This window comes from Cannabis sativa, chromosome 8 (genome assembly GCF_029168945.1).
Source record: "Cannabis sativa cultivar Pink pepper isolate KNU-18-1 chromosome 8, ASM2916894v1, whole genome shotgun sequence".
Taxonomy (NCBI): domain Eukaryota; kingdom Viridiplantae; phylum Streptophyta; class Magnoliopsida; order Rosales; family Cannabaceae; genus Cannabis; species Cannabis sativa.
Window position 1 is genome coordinate 16,984,264 of NC_083608.1, and position 21,915 is coordinate 17,006,178.

At 33.9% G+C, this 21,915-nt stretch overlaps 1 protein-coding gene across 1 annotated transcript; it reads left to right on the forward strand.

Annotated features, from left to right (window-relative positions):
* Window positions 1–1,393: 1,393 nt before the first annotated feature.
* On the forward strand, window positions 1,394–5,152 carry LOC115699740 (mRNA-decapping enzyme-like protein). Its single transcript, XM_030627276.2, has 8 exons — window positions 1,394–1,728; window positions 1,930–1,970; window positions 2,103–2,152; window positions 2,483–2,627; window positions 3,494–3,550; window positions 3,663–3,789; window positions 3,926–4,423; window positions 4,577–5,152. Exons 1-8 carry the CDS (start codon window positions 1,570–1,572, stop codon window positions 4,631–4,633), a joined length of 1,134 nt encoding a protein of 377 aa, XP_030483136.1. The 5' UTR covers window positions 1,394–1,569; the 3' UTR covers window positions 4,634–5,152.
* The last annotated feature ends 16,763 nt before the right edge of the window (window positions 5,153–21,915 follow it).

The following is a 21,915-nucleotide window of genomic DNA, read 5'->3' on the forward strand; positions in this document are numbered from 1 at the left end:
CAATTAAATGAAAAATGAAAAAAGAAAAACACATACAAAAATACAAAAAAAAAATATTAATCACAAATATAATCATACCAATAATTTGAAAATAAAATATAAGTGTAAGTTTCGAACCTAGATCTAAAAAAAATAAAAAAGAGTAACTTAAAATTAAAAATTTGTAATAACATTATAAAATAGAGCAAGCCCATTACATAACTCTCAAAATATGTAAACCAGTTTCGAACAATAATTTTTTTTTAAAAAAAACACTAACAAAAATAATCGAAAACAACACATAAAAATAATTTAAGAACATAATATAAATGTGAAAAACCAGCTTCAAATTTAGAAAAAAAAAATAATAAAAAGAAACTTAAAATAAAAAACAAAAATCATGAAGCAATCCTAATATAAAACCTTTAAAATTTTTGAAACCAGTTTCGAGCCTATAAAAAAATAAATTATTATTTATATTTTTCTAAACATTCCTAAGAGCATATAATATCACTTTGAGATTCATATTATAGAATTTGAAAATTTATTATTGAATTTGGAGGAATCATGCTTTAATAAATTTATGTATTAATTAAGAATAAAAGCAGAGATTTCACAAAATTCTTCTTCTCTTTCTTTCATAATTATATACACAATATGAAAATTACAGATCAAATATTCCAAAATTATGTAAAAAAATAAATATATATATCAAGTTAGGTTGATCGGCAAATAGAGATGGAATTGGCCGAACCTTTGTGGTTTCGATTAATAGGAATAAACTGTTATTTTTTGAAGGCATAACACACTGTTGTTGATCCTCTTCAGTTGATGTAAACTTCAGTTGTTGTAAACTAAGGTGATGGTGGTGGTGGTGGCAAAACTTGTAGAGAAGGCAAAAGGCAGTGGTCGAGAAGGGATTTAGTCGCCGGAGCTACCACTGATCGGTGGTCAGAGAGAGAGAAGAAAGGAGAGAGGCGACTGCGAGTGGTGTGGCCTTCGGTTTCAGTCCGATTGGAGAGAGCGAGAGAGAGAGAGAGAGAGAGAGAGAGAGAGAGAGAGAGAGAGAGAGAGAGAGAGAGAGAGAGAGAGAGAGAGAGAGAGAGAGAGAGAGAGAGAGAGAGAGAGAGTAGCGTTTAGGTTTAAGATGATTCCTTTTATGGGATTTAAAAATTAAATTTATAAAAATGTGGTAAAAAAAACTATAAAAAACTTTAAATTTGGACAAATGCCATATAAGAGTGGTAAAATTAAAAAAGCCATATTTATGAAACTTTTTTATAGAATCCCATATATGGTGTAATTTTCACTTCTATGTTTTGAAGAAAGTAGCCCATAGAAATGATGATGGAAATGGGCCTTTTAAGGCCCATAAACATAAACAGAGAGTGGAATGGATGTATCGGTGAGAGCGAGATTTAACTCCCATTTTTGTAATAAACAACTAACAACACAACAGGGTCCTTCGCTTCCACGCCTTCTTTCTTCTCTTGCTAAATCTCCATCACTTTCCTGGGAAAATACTACCGAAAATTCACCAAGAAAATCCATTTCCGAAAATTAGGGTTTCTGTAAAATAAAAATTAAAAAATGTCTCAGACGGGGAAATTAACGCCTAATCTCGACCAACATAGCACCAAAGCCCTCAATCTCATCGTGCTTCAGAGAATCGATCCGTTTATCGAAGAGATTCTGATCACCGCTGCTCATGTCACTTTCTACGAGTTCAATATCGAGAGCAATCAATGGGTTGGTGTCTCATTCCTGTTTTAGCTCCCCATTTTGCTTGTTCAGAATTTATAACAAGCACAAAAGAATTTAGATTTTTTCTTTTTTGGTGTTAGATCCTTAAATTCTTACGATTTGCTTCCCTCTTTGAGACTGAATTCGCTTTATGTTAATGAATCTCTGTTTTCAATTCCATTTCTAAGCAACTTTGTTTGGTTTCAGAGTCGCAAAGACGTTGAGGGATCTCTCTTTGTCGTTAAAAGGTAACAGCCTCTATCTTGACCGTTATGTAATTGTCTAGTAATACTTGTTTTTTCTCAGTTGGGATTTTTCTTTATGGTTAAATTGTAATTCGCTTAGGCTCACCTAGTTCACTGTATCTTTTTGTTGTTAAGGAATACTCAACCTCGGTTTCAGTTCATTGTCATGAATCGGCGTAACACAGGTTCGCATTATTACTCATTTGTAATTCATTTTAGGAATTGACTCATTTTTGTGCTCGTGATGGTCAATACAATGGCAATGCAGCCGATTTATTTATTATAGTTTGTTTATTATTAAGCTGTTGACATCACATTTGGAGCATGTTACTAAGTTGGGCTTTATCTTTCTATTTGAATATTCCGTAAGGTGTCCAGATACTCAGTTGGTTCTTAGTGTTATCCCACATTGTAGATGACTGTTATCTCTTCGTGATAATTTTGAGGATAAATGTTATGTTATTGGTTTTTACATGCCTTTGCATTTTTCTTAAATCAATTCCTATACTGAACAGATAACCTTGTGGAGAACCTATTGGGAGATTTTGAGTATGAAGTTCAGGTTCCATACCTCTTATACCGAAATGCAGCTCAAGAAGTTAATGGCATTTGGTTTTACAATCCACGTGAATGTGAAGAAGTTGCAAATCTCTTTACAAGGTACAATATGATTAATGTTTAATATCCTTCTTATCCATTCCAATTTGTTGATATTTTGATCATTCACTTGTATGTAAAACTTTTGTTACTGAACAGTGTGGATAACCATATGGACTTGGGTGTCCATGAATTTTATTATAATTTGAACTTGTTTTCTTTAAAACTCTAAAAAAAGGATTTTGGAAGTTAGATATACGGAAAATATTCAAATTAGAAATTTGAAGCCTTTCATGACTAATTAACATATGTTTTGGCCAATAGAAGAACTTCTTTTCAATGCTGGAAGGTTAGCAAAGTTGAAGAGTTGCATATATCATTAACTTTCTTGATCATGACATCCAAAATGAAATTTCTTTAACTCTTTTAATATGGCCAGGCATGTGGTCTGCTCCCACAAGGTCTGAGGTTTAAGTTCCTCTTGGGTACCTACATAGTAATTACTATAGTTTTCTGGTATCCAAATATTGTAGGGTTAGGAGCCTTTTCTTTTTTCAAAAAAAGAACCCGAATACTCTTAGATGGGTGCTTCTATCCTGTGTTACACAATATACGTGATATATCTATTGTTTACATGTATGCTACAAGGCACACAAAAAAAATGCCATGGCTTCCACTAGAACGAAAGAGTTGTAGTTTTTGAAGTGAATGGCCAGATTGCATGTGTGGAGTGGTGAGCATTTATAGACATGTATTACTAGCTTTAAATGGCCTGTTTGGTTATGATTTATAGAGATGGACTTGCAAACATTCTTCTATGTTGAGAAATTCAAAACGAAAAAGGAATTAAATTTGGTTGAATCGTTGAATAGTGAACATAGCTTCTCTACATTGCATACTCATTAAATTCTTGAGCAATTTGCTGACAGGATACTCAGTGCATACTCGAAGGTTCCTTCAAAGCCAAAAGTATCTTCAAGCAAAAGGTATTCTTCTGCACCCTGCCATCTGCATATTGCTAGAGATAGTTATTTATATACGTTTGCTCATTACATCCGCTGTTGTAGTCTTTACTTGTTCTTTGATGTTACACTTCAGTGAGTTTGAGGAACTTGAGGCAGTTCCAAGCATGTTAGTTATGGAAGGTCCACTGGAACCACAATCATCAACAGTTTCCACTGCTGCTGATGCCCCTGAAGATCCTTCTTTTGTTAACTTTTTTAGTGTATGTTTTCTAATTTATTGTCAGCTGTTTTGTAAAACCTGTAAATTTTCCATTAATTCTCCATCCATGTTTTTGACAAGCTACATACAAAATTTGCTCGTGTCCCTGACCTGAGCAATTATTTAATATGCTGCAGGCAGCAATGAATCTTGGAGGTGGCGCTTTGAATGCAACAAATACAAGACCAAACTATCACTCTTCTTCCAATGTTGTCTCTCAACCTTCATATGCTCCTAGTGTTGTATCCACTCCTGCACCACCTACTCCACAAGTTCCAACTCTTCCTCTTTCAGCTTCGTCTACACCAATCCCACTTCATGGCACCTCTGATCCAAACAACAACAACAGCATTCTCGTAACTAATACTAATCTTGTTAAGCCGTCCTCTTTTTTCCCACAACCTTCTCCTTCATCTTCATTGATGATGCCACCTATTTCTTCGCCCATGCCGAACTTTGCTGCTCTTCATGCTCCCCCAAATCTGCAACGTACATATGGCACTCCATTGCTGCAACCTTTTCCACCACCCAATCCACCACCATCTCTAACTCCTAGTCCATCACTTCCTGTTGCTACTGATGGGCTCTTTATTACCAGAGACAAAGTTCGCGATGCACTTCTAGTGCTTGTTCAGGTCAGTAATCTATTGAATATATGTCATATTTAACCTTCTTGCGCTTATGCTGTACACTAATACGCCCGGGTCACTGAGTTTTTAGTTGCTTTAAGTATATGAAAGACAGTATCTATTAACCAATTGCTGATTTTTCCTGTTGTTTTGTGCTAGGATGATCAATTCATTGATATGTTCCACCGAGCCCTGCTGAAGGTTCACCAATCATGATTCTTATTCTAGAACCAGTGGGCTTTTGATCTGCAGATTATGTTGGGGAAGAATAGTAAACAATGAAAAATTAGTTCTCTGTACAGAATGCCAGCGGAACGTCCTCAATAGCATTAAACTTTGTCTCTTGTTGGAAAAACCATTGTAGACGAGGAAAACAAAATTGTCTTTGAAAGATTTAAAGGAAGGCGTCTACTTGGTTTGTCTTGATAACAGAATCGCCCCCGTCAATAACATTTGTAACAGTAGAGCTATTCCAATTCTAATCTTCTTACTCTTTGGTATAAAATGTTATTTAGGTTCGTTTTGGTTTTATATTTCTTGTGTCCATATTATATGTGTCTTGGAGAAACTTGAGACAGTGAGCTAGGTTTAGGTGTGGGAAGCTTTGGCCAGCAAGAGTTTCTCTGACTGGTATTATTGATTTCTTATACGATGATGATGATGATGGGTTTTACTTCATATATTTTGTGGACATGATAGTGGAGTTAATGCAATATGTGCAGAACATTCATGTTATTAATTATTGTATGTTTGTATTCACTGTTCAGTACTCAATTATTGTATAAGAAGAAGTAATGGTTCAGGGGCAATGAAATTATTATTTTGGTTTTTTATTTACTATTAAATTTTGCAGTCGCACCATTCACCATTTGGATTTCATATCAGAGTATTGGGTTCCATTTAGAATTATTTAAATCTTAATTTTTCCTTCTCACTTTTGTCAAATTTTGATAAGTATAAATATACAAGACAAGAGGTAGGCCAAAGAAAAAGTGGAGATTGGGGGGTGATTATCAGAATTGAACATGGACATGTTAGTTTGGAATAGTTTGAGCTATAACCTATAGTAGGATATGGTGTAATTGAGAAATTTAAAATGATTTTTTATGTGGTCATTATTACAGAAGAAATTTCAGATAATTTACAATGCTTAAAGAGTTCAACCAATTTGTTATGTGTGTGTCCTTTTTTTTTATTACAAGTACAGCCTAATACAACAGGTAATGGTATTGCTAACATCATGGAAACATTGAGTGGCATTTTTAAATTCCTTTTGTTGTCATCAGACCTTTATTAAATCCTAGTCTTTCATCTTGATGACATGGCACTTATGGATTCGACATTGAAGATTGACAACTATTGAAGTTAGTTAATTCGGTTGGCTTGCTTAGCATTTCAGTCAGCTTCTTCTTTTCATTTGTATAAATGCTGGTTTGGTAATGTTGCTTTGATATAATGTAATGAGAATAGTAATGGTAATATGAATGGTAATGTAATGAAATAAGAATTCTAATGGAAATAATATTATGATGTTTGGTTTAACACTGTAATGAACATTGTAATTGAATAAAGTAAAAAGTATATTATTGCGGAATTGAGAGAGTGAATGAGGAAAAATATTATTGAATGAATGAATGCCAATTACAGAGGGGAACCAGCTTTATATACAGTTGCAAGAACCGAGTCCTAACTAACTTAACTAACACTAAAACCGACTCTAAAGTTAGTTGAATCAGTTAGAAGGATCGAACCAACTAACAACAATCAAACAGTAATAAACAGAACAACCGAACAATAAAAACAGTAAAAACTAAAGTCTTAATATCCCCCCCTCAAGGTGGACTGTATAGGTTGTATACAGACATCTTGTTGATGTGAGTAGTGAGTGTTGTTGAGGGCAGTGGCTTTGTAAAAGCATCAGCTAGTTGTAGGTTGCTGGAGACAGGAATCAAACGGATGGTGGAGTTGTTGATCTTATCACGAATGAAATGACAATCCAATTCGATATGTTTGGTGCGTTCATGGAAGGTGGGATTGTTGGCAATGTGAATAGCTGAGTGGTTATCACAGTAAATGAATGCAGGAGTATTTTGTGGAACTTGAAAGTCTTGTAGGAGATATTGCAACCATGTAAGTTCACTGGTGGTGGCTGCAAGAGCCCTATATTCTGCTTCAGCAGAACTTTTAGAAATGGTGGGCTGTTTCTTTGTTTTCCAAGAGACCAAGCAATCTCCTAAGAAGATACAAAAGCCTGTTGTAGATCTTCTAGTAACGGGACAAGAAGCCCAATTTGAGTCTGAAAACCCTCTGAGATGAAGAGAAGAGTTGCTGGGGTATAACAGCCCCTGCCCAGGTCTGCCTTTTAAGTACCTGAGCAGATGAGAAATGGCTTGTAAGTGAGTAGTTCGAGGTGCTGACATAAATTGGCTCAAGGTGTTAACCGCATACGTAATGTCAGGTCTGGATAAGGTAAGGTAGAGCAATTTTCCAATTAGTTGTCGATATGCAGATGGGTTTGTCAAGGGCTCTCCTTGTTGATCATCAAGTTTATTCCTAGGATCCATAGGTGTTTTTGCTGGTTTACACCCTATATATCCATTATCTTCGAGGAGTTGCAAAGTGTATTGTCTTTGTGAGAGGAAAAGGCCATGTGAAGCACGAGCAATCTCGAAGCCAAGAAAACACTTGAGCTGTCCGAGAGCTTTGAGTTTAAATTGCTGATGTAGAGTAGCTTGAAGCTGATGTAACTCGGCAATGTTAGGTCCAGTGATGACAATGTCATCCACATAGACAAGCAAAGCAATAAACTTGTCATCCTTTCCACGAGTGAAGAGTGTATAGTCGGCCTTTGATTGCATGAATCCTTCTTGTAACAAGGTTGCTGTGAGTTTCTTGTACCACTGTCGTGATGATTGGCGAAGCCCGTAGATCGATTTATGGAGCTGACAAACCAGATTTGTACCTGTAGAATCACAATCAGCAAGTGTTAATCCAGGTGGCAAAGCCATATATACTTCTTCATTGAGATCCCCGTTTAAGAAAGCGTTGTTTATATCAATTTGTAAGGTATGCCATTGCTTAATTGTAGATATAGCAAGCAACAATTTAAAAGTAACCATTTTGGCTACGGGGGAGAAAGTGTCAAAGAAATCAAGGCCTTCTTGTTGCGTATAACCTTGAGCAACAAGTCGAGCCTTAAACCTTTCAACTGAACCATCACTATTGAGGTTAATCTTATAAACCCAACGACAACCAATAACCCTTCTATTAGGAGGAAGAGGCACCACACTCCAAATTTTATTGTTCCTAAGAGCCGTGAGTTCAGAATTCATGGCATCAAGCCATTGTTTGAATTGGATGGCTTGTTGGTATGTCTGTGGTTCCTTCAAGGAAGTGACTGCAAGTATAAAGGCTTTGTAAGATTCAGTCAATCTTGCATATGAAAGATATTTATTTAAAGCATGGGGAGTAGAAGAAGTGTCCTGAATTGTTGAAAAACATTCAAAGTCGCGTAAATAGGCAGGGGGCCTTGAAACTCTAGTGGTTCTGCGAGGAATGTTGTCCACAAGGGTAAGAAAAAATCTGAAATTTGAGTGAGAAGGAACATGGTAAGGGCCCCAAATGTCACAATGCACAAGATCAAAAATTTTGCCAGCAAGATTATTGTTATTTGGAAAGGGAAGTCTCTTTTGTTTAGCCATAGGACAAACATAACAAGGAGAGTTTTTATGCAGGGCAGAGGTGTTACAATTGAGTTTATTTCCTAAGAATTTCAAGCATTTATCAGATAAGTGTCCTAGTCTAGCATGCCAAACATCAGCAGAAACACTAAGAATAGGAGCAGCAGCAGGTGTTGGATCCAGTATGTAAAGACCATCCTTGGATTCACCTCTGCCAATCGTCCTCTTGTTGGGTAGATCCTGCAAGACAAAAGCATCAGCGGTAAACTTGATTTTGAGACAATTGTCTCGGGTTAGACAGCTTATGGAGATAATATTATACTTGAAATTTGGTACAAAGAGAACATTGTTTAATGTTATTTCCTCTGTAATGACAACAGTGCCACTTTGGTGAACGACAACACAGTCCCCATTAGGCAATAATAATCTTGTAGGCTTAGTATTATAAACACAGCGAAATAGATTTATGTTAGAACATATATGTTAGATTTATGTATAGGAAAATCAAGTATGTTTGACATTACAATACCTGAATTACCTGCAGTGTTTCCAGCATCCGATTTTGGAATGTTGGTTTGCTGTCCAGCTAACAGATTCAGGAGTTGCTGGTATTGCACATTAGTTAATTGAGGCAACAAAGTCTGATTCTCTTCTTGAGTACTGCTTGTTTCTTTGATCTGCACTTGATTTGCTGCAGCGTCTTTGGTTTTATTTTTGTTGTATCCAGGAGGGTACCCATGGATTTTGTAACACTTCTCAATTGTATGGCCAAGGACATTGCAGTGAGTGCAAAAGGGCCTGTTTCTTTTGGGTGGATAAGTCTTGTTTCCCTGGGAATCAGATTTGTTGGAATTCGGTTTATCTCCTTGGAATGCAAATGCAACTCCTGGATTTGGATCAGCAGTGATGGTAGAATTTCCTTTTTGATTTTCTTCTTGAGAGACAAGATGAAAAACTCGATTGATTTCAGGCAAGGGGTCCATAATCAATATGCTTCCACGAATTTGAGAGAAAGAATCGGATAGCCCCATGAGGAATGACATGATATGTTCCATGTGGTGGTGTTCTTGAAGTTTCTTGACACCACCACAGGTGCATCCGTTGCAGACACAAGCAGGCCTGTAATTCGACAACTGTTCCCATATAGTTTTCAGCTTCGTGTAATACATACTTACGGTCTGGTTCTCTTGCCTTAAGTTCATCAAACTTCTCCTTAAATTGTATATGTGAGGACCGTTTCTTTGATGAAAACGGACCTTAAGATCAGACCATATAGCAACAGCTGATTCATCGTACAAAATGCTAGAAGAAATTTCCTTAGATACAGAATTTAAGATCCAAGAAATTACTATGTTATTGTTTCTAAACCAAGCATTGTACATTAGAGTTTCAGAAGGTGAAGGTTTGGGAATGGTACCATCTAAAAAACCCAGTTTATTTTTGACAGAAATGGCAAGAATCATAGCACGGCTCCAAGACATGTAATTATCTTGGCCGGTAAGAGGTTGGGAGACGAGAATATTACCAGGATTGTCTCCATGATGTAAGTAATACGGGTGTGATGGATCTTCAAGATGACTCCTCTGTTGAATGGCATGTTGATTCAGGTAAGTCTGCAATGTTGGATTAGATGAATCGCCAACCATGGCAGGTGCTCCGTTGTTGTCTTCGTCGTGAGTGGAGCTTTGATCGTCTGTAGCCATAGAAACGCCAAGGGAAGAACAGAGGATCTTGAATCGAAGAAGAGTTCAGACGGAGTAGAACGAAACTCTTGCAGTGTAACGTCGCCGGAGAAGAAGCACGGCGAGAAGACAGGAAGAACGGATCAAGGGAAAGCATTCCTTTCCCGCTCTGATACCATATTGCGGAATTGAGAGAGTGAATGAAGAAAAATATTATTGAATGAATGAATGTAAAATACAGAGGGGAACCAGCTTTATATACAATTACAAGAACCAAGTCCTAACTAACTTAACTAACACTAAAACCGACTCTAGAGTTAGTTGAATCAGTTAGAAGAATAGAATCAACTAACAACAATCAAACAGTAATAAACAGAACAACCGAACAACTAAACAGTAATAAACTGAAGTCTTAATATATATTAACAAAAATATCCTTAATTTTATTATTTATAGTTAAATAAAAGTAAAAAAAAAGGGCAAAACATATCTTTTCTAACTATGTAATCACCATTAATTGGTTTATAATGTAATGAGGATTACAATATATGATGTGTCATTACATTAGTAAAGTCATTACAAAATTTTAAAAGTTAAAACAAATAATATAATGGTAATAATGATTCTATTAGAATTTTCATTCCATCAAATCAAACATATTCACTAGTACAGAGAGAATCATTATATAATGAGATATGAGTTAGAATTGAGAGAGAGAAAGAAGAGAGAAGTCGAAGGAAAGAAGGTGATTCTTTAAGGAACTTTCAAGGTTTTCTTCTCCAATTCATAAGCTTAATTTGTTCAAATAAAAATTTTCTTTACGGTATAAATGTAATGTTTCATCTCAAAATTAATCAAGAGTAACTCACAATCTTAATAAGAAGTATTGAGTACGCTTGTAATAATTGTTAGGCATATTAGATTCCAATTTCAACTTAATTCCATGACATCTAATTTTTATGTTAGTTGATCTTGCCTCGTTGGCCATTTGAATATGTTAGTATTAAAGTCGTATAAATGGATTCATAAATTGCATTAACTATTTTGAATACTTGTTTGTTTGGATCTTTCTAGATGCTTTAGAAAACAAGAACTTTAATTTTAAGAATTAGTATAATGAATTTGGAATTGTCATAAGAAATATAATTAAGTAGTTGATTTTAAAAAAACATTTGCAAATACTACTTGAATTAATGATATTGTTAGTCATATGTGACTCTAAGATAAAGCTTCATTAAATCAGGATTCTACTGGATCAGACTTTTTATGGATTAAAATAGGTCTTAATTTTGGCATAGGTAACCTAAACTTGTGCATAGGATCTACCTCTAACCTAATATCCATTTTTTTTCTTTTTAAATTTACACATAAAATATTTTTTTATAATTCTATTCACCAAAATTTTATATCTAGGAGTATGATAATTATATAATTTTGTACTATATTTTTCGTCAATTGTTTTCATTTATTCTTGGTTCATTTTTCTTAATTAGTTTAATGGGCAATATATCACATATTGAGAAAAACAAAAACCTTCATTATCAATGTGGAAACTCTTTAAGAATCACAACTAAAAATTATGTGGCAATTATTTTGGAACAAGCCCAAAGAACCTCTCCTGTATGAGAATGAGCCACAACTCCTAACTCTATTGAATTTTTTCCATTACCATTAGCAACATCAAAATTAATATTAATCCATTCCAAAATATTGCACTAAGCACCTCTCCATATTTTAATGCAATGCAATGAGCAACTCTAGGAGTAACTTTGAATTGAGACATCCCCAAATAGTGTCCATTGTAATTGATGCATAGAGAAGTAGTTGACACCTTGACTAAATCACAAAACAAAAATAAATGATCTCGTAATTTTTTTTTTTCAATTATTTCTTAGAGGTCGACCTAAATAGCAAAATCGAATTTTTTAAATAATTCCTTGTTAGACCTAACCCTCGTGGTATAGTTTAGCCGGAACATATACAAGTCATTTTCAAAACCCTCAAACTCATGACTGACCCAACATTGCTTTACCATTGCCTACACATAAGAGCATCTGTTAGCCAAGGCCCAGCAAAACAGTAAAATAATACAGTATGAACAATTATAATAATCATATTTCATACATAACGCCTCTGTACGTATAATACTATGCCTCCGCACTAAATATCACATTATTTTATGTAATAATGCAATCACATTTATTGCCTATATAACATAGGCCTACGTGTTACACTCACACGTCTCATTTACATTTAAGGTCTTAATAGGGATTATCTCAGTTTTAGTTACCGAGTCTAACCTAGTTATTTCTTACTCTCATAATAACTATTCACATGCATTCACATAATTCATTATCACATACTTAATCACACAATATACTTAGGGTAATAACCCTAATTTACCATTTTATAATGAACAATTATAAAACTTATATCTGCACCATTTCATAATATCTCTGTTATCACTTCATTGGGTCTAATGTTAGATGATATTCTTAGTCTTTGCAATAGGCTTAAAATTATTAGTTTTGTTTATTGTAAGAGATCTTGGAATGGTATTGCTCATGTATTGGCCAAACTTATATTAACAACAAGTAGTATTATGATTTGGTGGCCACAGAATCCTAATTGTATCCAGGATTGATAACGAATATTATTTTTGAATAAATCCTCATTCTCATCATTTTAAAGTATTTGTTGCTCTTGCTATTTTGGTGATTGAGACCCTTTTCCTAAAATAAATTAAGTGTTTCTAAATATATTTTTTAGAGTGGTTGGGATTTTGTGAATATATACAGCCTAAATTAATAATGATTATATATTATATTGATATAAATATTTGCTGCATTACACGTCACATTATAACAATTATTTATACTATTATAGTGTGTTATATTAATCTTTGCCCGTGATAATTGACTATATAACAAATGCCACTCTCTTATCACTCTTTTGTTATTGGTAGGGGAAAGGAATTAAATTAATTCACATGTTTGGTTTGATATAGAAATTATTAGAGTAAGCTTTGATTAATGAAACGTTTAATGAAATTGATATTCTTCCATAGATTGGATGGAATAATAACAATTCTGTTTCTGTTTAATTTATATTGTGTAATGCTATGCACATATTTACTATACATAATAATGTGTACTAGATATATTAGACATTTATTATTAGGGACATTGATAAAAGTTAAAATAGTGAAGGTACGTAATTACGATAAGTTAACAAATTTCTTCCAATTAAAAAAATCATTATTAAGAACTAAGTAAGAACTACATCACATTTAATTGTGTAGTTTAGATTAATTGAATATCAAAATGTGTATAATTTGGTAGTGTTTCAATAATTTTTGTTAGAGAGAGAAAAATAGAAATTTCCATTAATATGCAGAGATAATAGTTCATGACATATATATTACTCAAAAAGCAGAATCAACAAGATAGGCAAACTGTACAGTTTACAAAAATAGGAATGAAATCCCTAATAGCACTCTACTAAAATACCAATAAGCCAAAAACGTTGAAGTATCAAAGAAAGCGCGAAGAATACTAGATCTTCAATCCAAATAAATATCATTACATGATAATATACTACTCAAAGAGAATAATCAACAAGATAGACAAACTATGTTGTTTACAAAAATAGGAATGAAATCTCAAAAAACACTTTCAACTAAAATACCAATAAGCTCACAATGTTGAATCATCAAAGAAGCGTGAAGAATACTAGATCGCCAATCTAAATACACACGGGACAAATCACATTTATCATTGACAATCAACCAAAGATCTCATAATATAAATTTGTTATAATAACAACCCTATTATTCAATCTAGAATAAAAAGAACTAACTAAACGACCAACCATAGCTATGATAATCGTTACAAACAATCGTACTATAAACCATGAGGTCAATAAAAATTTGAGAATCTTTCTCATGCTACTAACACAAATATATATTGAGCCAATTGAGATTTTATTAATGTCCCAAAAAGAAACAAAACTAGAATCCACTGCCATGAATGAATAAAACCTACTACCATAACAATAGCAAGGTGGCGTAGCTGTTGGGTTTTATGCCCTAAATAAAACTCTATTTCAATGTAATCTAGATTATTCAATATCAATAAAGTAACAGAAGTATTTTTCATTCATTTGTGTATGTTTTGGTTCACCTTATCAATTGTTTGTCTATTTGATTTATAAATTCATTCAAACCCTTTTCACATACTTGATCATGTTTATTGTGTTGTCAACACAGTGGAAAGTAAACATGACTATGTAAATAAAGGATTCTTAGATTTATCAGAACACTGGGTTTTACTGATATGACAATCTACAACAGAATTTACTTGCATTTGAGAAATGCTATGTTCTTTCCAGAACATTGGTTAAAGTAAAGCTCAGGTTGGATGCATGGAGTATGCATTGGAATGGACCGATATTGAACTTTGAAATAGATTTATAAAACTTACCGTAATATCTATTCAATTCAATATCACTAAGTTGATCCTAGATCAAATGATCTAAATCCTGATATGGTTAGGCTCAATCTCAAGAGTATTATTCGTGTTCTTTGATTTGTTAGTTAAGCCTACTTTTGGGTCAGGGTGATACGTACTTTTTGGGAACACGGTAGTGCAATTGAGTGGGAGCGCTAACATAAACATGGAATCTATAGCTTCTATCTGGCGAATAGTAAGCAAAGGATGATTTCCTTCGAGCTTAACCAAACGAAGATAAATGGTGGAGTACTCATTTCACTTAGCTGAAATATCATTTATACAGGGTTAAGTGTTTTAAGGATAAAATACATTGTAGGGTGTTACGGTAATTAAGTCCCTTTACAATGTAAATCATCCATATAGAGGATCATTGATCAAATTAAGATTATAACAATGGATAACTAATGATGTGTCTATATGGTGGAACATATAGAGCATTCTATATACTGAGAGTGCAATTCTAAGTTCTATGCGTGGATTCAACGAAGAATTAATAAGTCAGTGAATTTAAGTAGTAAATTCTTGATCTGCTTATTGGAAGCTCGGATATATAGACCCATGGTCCCCCCACTAGTTGAGACAATATTACTTGTAAGACTCATTTAATTAATTTTAATTAATCAATTATAATTCTCAAGTTAGACTGTGCCTATTTGAGAATTTATCACTTATTAAGGGCAAAACAGTAAATAGAGAATTTGAAGGGCATATTTATTAATTGGGAAACTTTAATTAGTTTTATTATTAATAAATAAATGACAATATATTATTTGATAATTAATTTTAATTATTAAATAATTAGATTTGACATTTATGTGGTTGAACAAAGGAATTGGCAGTTTTTGACAAAATAGGAAACTAGCAATGTAGGAAAAGGAAAGTTGGAAAAGTGGCAAGCCTTGTTTCCACAATGCCTAGGCCGGCCACCTTGCTTCCCTTTTCACATTGATTTTTCAATTTTTTAATGCCAAGTAATTCAACCATAGCCCTAGGTGGTCTTCTATAAATAGAAGGTAAAGACTTCAGTTTTTGTAACACTTTTGACAAAATTTTCTCTCACACAAAAACTCTCTTCAAGCCCCCCCTCTCTCTCTCTACCTTCTCTGTTTTCGAAATATCTAAGTGATAGAGTAGTGCCCACACACATCAAGTAATACCTCAATCATAGTGAGGAAGGTTGTGTAGAATTCAGATTCAACAAAGAAGGACATTCGAGCTCAGATCTTGATTATACTCTGCGACAGAAAGGAATCAAAAGTTAGAGATCTGAGTGGGAGGAGACATATATTCCGCTGCACCCAATGTAGGATTTCTCTTACTTTTATGTGTTTAATTTTCCATCGTTTTAGAAGTTTATATTTAGGTTGTTAAATCAACATACTTGTTAGTAGATCTAAGATCCTGGTAAAATTAAATTCCAACAACTGGCACCAGAGCCATGGTAATTTATTTGCTTGCAAGAAATTTGGACTTAAAAACGATTTGTTTGTGTTTTGGATGGTATCATGTTGCTTTGTGTGTCATATTGATGTTTGATTGTTATTTGTGAATTCTGGGAAAAATAGTTACTTTTTCTGTCTCTGTAATTATTTTTATTGGATAGTTTGGAAAATTCTAAGCAATTTACTTTTTTACAGAACTCGATTTCGATTTAATTTGAATTAGTTATGAATTTTTAAAAATTGGAAAAATCGGGATGATGAACACCTTCCCACGCGCGCGGAATAGCTGCATGCAGCCTCCCTGCGCCGTGAGATCTCGGCATGCATCCCTGGGGCACGCGCGGATGGGTATGCTATGCATACAATCCACTGTTCATCAATTTTTCCATTTTTTTTCGATTTTTCATGCTATTTCATGGAATTAACTTCCGATTTTTTGTGTAGTTTTGTATGTTGATTTTTGTTTTTCAAATTTCAAATCTAATTATCAGAAATAAATTAATTTGATTTTTCAAAATTAATTTTAGATATTAGTGTAATTTGAATTTGAAAATAGGTTAAAATCAATTTTTGCTTACCTCTTTTCTTATTTCCTTTAAAATTTGATTATTTTAATTTTTTTTTAAGGTCAGATATTAATTTTTTTTTTTTGGTAACTTGACCTTATTTAAAATAAGATCAAAATAATCATGATATTTTAAAAGAGGAAATAAGATATTTTTGTTAACTTTTAAATTTTGTTATTCTTACTTAAATTAAATTGTAAAATAAGAAAAGGGTACGTATTTACCATTTTCTATTTTATTGAATATTTAATTTATTAAATAACATGAAATTTAAAAGGAAAGTTAGCAATTTATTTTGAAATGATATTTAGGTTACTTAAAACCTAATTTTTCAAAATTGTAGGTTTAATTTTTAAATATTTTTTTTAAAAACCGATTTTTTTTTTCGAAATATATATTTAAAAATTAAATAAAACCTACATCCAACTATCCAAATCTAACTTGTTGCAGGAGTATGTGTTTTAGATTGTTTGTAAGTTTTCTAAAATCTATTATTACTTGATCTAAATTGCCATGGTTAACTTGTTGACAGATCCAATGATCTGATTTTAACCCATGGTTCAATTGTCAATAGGTCAAGTAAATAATTTGTAACAGGTAATTTTTACATTCTTCTTTCATCTGTGTATGACCTAGTAACATGATAGGATCCATCCAAATATGTGTGCTTGTGTGAGCCTATATGTTTAATTTCTGTTATAGATACATATAGGTTGTTGTTGCTAAATAAAATGTCATAACTTGATAGATTTTATTTAGGCTCATTTAGTAGTGAGCCTATTCAATTAATAACAGTTGTTCATTTTAAGGTTAAATTCCTCTCTTTTGGGCCTTGTGTGAGAGTTGGGAGCCATAGAAGTGGGTACGACATACTGGACCCAGCCCCCCCTCACATGAACAACCCCAATTGTGAAGGCCCATTTGCCTGATTTGGATAACTGTGCTAGGTTAATTATATTAGTTTGACCTAATAAAATTGATTAGCAACATAATTAATTTCATTCTTCCTTGAAATTAATTTAAGAAAAACATAGTTTGAAGAATAATATTCTAGAAAAACTATATGTATTTTTCTTGTGTTTAATTAAATATAGAATAATAACCATGTAAATTATTTCTGAATCTTAATTTCATAATTTTATTAAATATTCCTATTTAAGTTGAGATTTAGTTATATCTAACAAATCAACTTAGATTTGAATATCTTTTGAATTTCCTATTATAAATTAAGTTGAGGAATTTTAGGAATTGGTTATTAAGATTCTTTGGATATTTTTTAAGTTGATATTTTATAAATATGGAAACTTAAAATGGAATATCTTATAAATTAAGTGGTTACTACTTAATTGTTAATATTTAATTAAGTCATTGATTGAAGAATATTTAAGTTGGGTATTTTAGATTTTTCTAAACAACTTAAATAAGATATTTTTTAAATTTATTCCATTTTTTGAAATTTAAATAAAGTTTTTTTTAAACTTTAATTTGTAATGTTTCATTATTGAGATATGGAATATTAATGATTAAACAAAATACATATTTTAAATAATGAGCTTTAATCAAGAGAAATTCGATCTCCATTGTTGGTTTTACATAGCTATTGTTTTAGTGAGTAATCCTCCCTAATGGAGGAACGTTCATTAGCAAGTTAGCATCGTTTAATCTCGAAAGATAAGTATTCTTATAAGTTTTTTATATTGTTTTTGACCACCCTGATGGTGGTGACTGTATAAGACTTACAAGAGTATGAAACAATGGTGGAAGCTCATAAGATAGAATTGCATTGACTCTCGCCTAAACGGGACAATGCTGAATTCCAATCTTGATCGAATAAAAGGTTGCTAGAATGATTGTCATTTTAGATGAATTGACAACTCTATTCAATGGATGATGCTTTAACTCTCGCCTAAACGGGAGACTGTATCAGTTCGTTGGAAACCTTGGAAAATAAACTATGTTAGATTTAGTATTTTTATAACATATGTGATTATTTTTTATTTTTTGAACTTGTGTATGAATTTATAGAACCAAAATCTTACTTCTGTTTATTGATATGTTGTAGTGCCAATATGAATAACCCTCACCCCGATCCACTCCTAGTTAGTATCTTTGCAAAAGAACTCAATAGTGTGAAAATGCATCCTGGTAGTTGCATTAACTCGCACCTATTGTTGATGAATCTGAAGTTCCAAAAGGCAAATCTACTTGGAATTGATTTATCAAAGGAACAATGGGTACGACTCATCCTTAATAGTCTTCCTCAGGAGGATGATAGTTTTGTTCTATATTACTTATTGAACAATCCTCACTCCTCCGACATGGACAAACTCGAGATTGAGTTGAGGGCCCATTAGCGGAATTTGATTGCAATGGGACCTCCTGGCATTGCAAACTTTAATCAGAGGAAGAAGATTAAGCATGAGGGCTCTAACAAAGTTTCTTCTTCAAATACAATTATCAAACATCATGTTCTATGTGCGAATTGTAATGGAAAGGGACATAAAGAAGAACAATGTCCCAGGCTTCTAGACAATTCAAACGAAGGTGATGCTTTTGTCTTTGAATCATGTATTTTAGAGAATGACAAATCCACCTGGATTGTTGATTCTGGATCTACTAACCATGTATGTTCTTCATTGCAGCTGCTTGAAACTTGGGAGAATCTTCACCCAGATGAGTTAAAGATGAAAGTTGGAAATGGCGAGTTGGTATCAGTTAAAGCTAGAGGAACAACCCGAATCAAGTTTCATACAAAGAAGTTTTTACTTTTACAGAATGTTTTATATATTCCAAACTTTAGTAGAAACTTGATTAGTGTTTCATGTTTACAAACACAATTTTATATATTGAATTTTTCGAGTTCAAATTGTTCAATTTCTCGTAATGGATTTCATATATGTGTTGCTAACATGGAACAAGGGCTTTATGTTTTAAGACCTGATACTCAAATCTCACTAAATAATGAACTTTTCAATGTAGCTAAACCTAGAAACCTTAAGAGAAAAGAGATTGATAATGATGATCAAACTTATCTATGGCATTTACGTTTAGGTCATATAGGTTTTGATAGACTCAATAGGCTAACCAAAGACGGTCCATTGAAAAATGTCGTCTTAGGAGAACTGCCAGTATGCGAGTCTTGCCTAGAAGGAAAAATGACCAAAAGTTCTTTCTCTGCAAAGGGAGAGCGTGCCAAACAACCCCTAGGGTTAGTGCATTCAGATGTTTGCGGACCTCTGAATGTAAAAGCCCGAGGTGGTTATGAGTATTTCGTCACTTTCATTGACGACTTCTCTAGATACAGTTTTCTTTACCTAATGCAAAAGAAATCTGAAACGTTTGAAAAGTTTCAGGAATTTCATGCTTTGGCTCAAAACCAATTAGGTAAAACATTAAAGATCTTGCGAACTGATAGGGGTGGAGAATATATGGATATGCAGTTCAAAGATCATTTAACTGAACTTGGAATTGAATCCCAATATACTGCCCCAAGCACTCCACTGCAAAATGGAGTTGCAGAAAGAAGAAATTGCACTCTCTTGGAAATGGTTAGGTCCATGCTGAGTTATTCAACTCTGTCTACGTCCTTCTGGGGATATGCTATTCAAATGGCAAACGACATTTTAAATGTTGTACCATCTAAAGCAGTCCCTAAGACACCCGTCGAACTATGGAATGGTCGTACACCTAGTTTACGCCATTATAGGATTTGGGGGTGCCCTGCTCACGTCTTGAGAAAGAAAGAAGTAAAACTGGAATCACGAACTGAAGTTTGCATGTTTTTCGAAAATTCTAAAGAGACTAGGGGTGGACTATTTTATAGTCACAAGGATAACAAAGTATTTGTTTTTACAAATGCTACTTTCCTTGAAGATAACTATATGAAAGACAACAAACCGAAAAGTGAAGTTGTATTAGAGGAAATGCTTACAGATACTGTTCCTTCAAATGTTCCATCCTCTTCTACTCAAGAAGAGGAAAATCCCACTCCCTCAGTTGTAGCAATTGAGAAAACTACTACCAAAGCTCCTGTTCAGAAAGTCACCGCTCCTCGTCGTAGTGGGAGGGTTTCTACAAAACCATCTCGTTATGGCTTGGATGGTGAAATCAATATGGTCGTTGGTGACGGTATTGGTGACGACCCATTAACCTATAAACAGGCAATGACAAGTCCGCAACGGAAGCGATGGTCAGCCGACATGGATTCAGAAATGGATTCCATGAAAAAGAACAAAGTCTGGGAATATGTAGATCCACCTGATGATTATCGTCCAATTGGATGCAAATGGGTCTACAAGAAGAAAAGAGGCGCTGGAGGCGAAGTCAAAACTTTCAAAGCTAGACTGGTCGCCAAGGGTTATACCCAAAGAGAAGGTGTGGACTATGAGGAAACTTTTAGTCCGGTTTCCATGCTCAAATCCATCCGAATTCTTCTCTCCATCGCAGCCGCTTTCGATTATGAAATCTGGCAAATGGATGTCAAGACAGCCTTCCTTAATGGCCTTCTTGAAGAAACCATCTATATGGAGCAACTAGAAGGTTATGTTCTTCCTGGGCAGGAAAATAAAGTTTGCAAATTAAATAGGTCCATTTATGGACTTAAGCAAGCTTCTCGCTCATGGAATAAAAGGTTTGATGAGATCATTAAAACCTACGGCTTTCATCAGATGAAGATGAACCTTGTGTTTACCAACTTAAGGAAGACCAAGTAGTAGTATTCCTGGTCCTTTATGTTGATGACATTTTGATCATTGGCAACAATGTCAAGAAAATGACTAACATCAAGGAATGGCTTGACACTCAATTCGACATGAAAGACTTGGGTGAGGCAACCTATGTTCTCGGTATTCAGATTATCAGAAACCAGAAGAACAGATCCCTTGCTCTCTCTCAAACAACTTACATTGACAAAGTTCTAGAGAGATTCTCCATGACTAATACCAATGGGGCGAATATGCCTTCTAGATATGGTATCCGTCTATCTAAGGAACAGTGTCCTACTGATCCTCAAGAGATAGAAGACATGGCAAAAGTTCCTTATGCTTCTGCAGTTGGAAGTCTAATGTATGCAATTTTATGCACTAGACCCGACATCGGCTATGCAGTTGGAATCGTGAGCAGGTATCAGTCAAATTCAGGACAGGAACATTGGAATGTTGTTAAGTATATTTTGTATGTTATTAAAGAGTACAAGGAATTATGTATTAGTCTACAAGGGTGGTGCTTTAAATCCCATAGGCTATACAGACTCAGATTTCCAGGCATGTCTTGAAGATAGGAAATCTACATCTGGGATGGTGTTTACTCTTGGGGGTGGAGTAGTTGTTTGGAGAAGTGCGAAACAAACTGCGATTTCGGATTCTACCATGGAGGCAGAATACATAGCTGCGGCTGAAGCAGCTAAAGAGGTTGTCTGGCTTAGAAAGTTCTTCACCAGTCTTGGTGTAGTACCTGGAATGGAAAAGCCTCTAATCCTGCTTTGTGATAACAATGGAGCTATAGCCAACAGTAAGGAACCTCGGAGCCACAAGAGAAGTAAACATATAGAAAGAAAATATCATATTATCAGAGAATATGTGGCAAGAGGGGATGTACTGGTGGAGAAAGTGGACACACA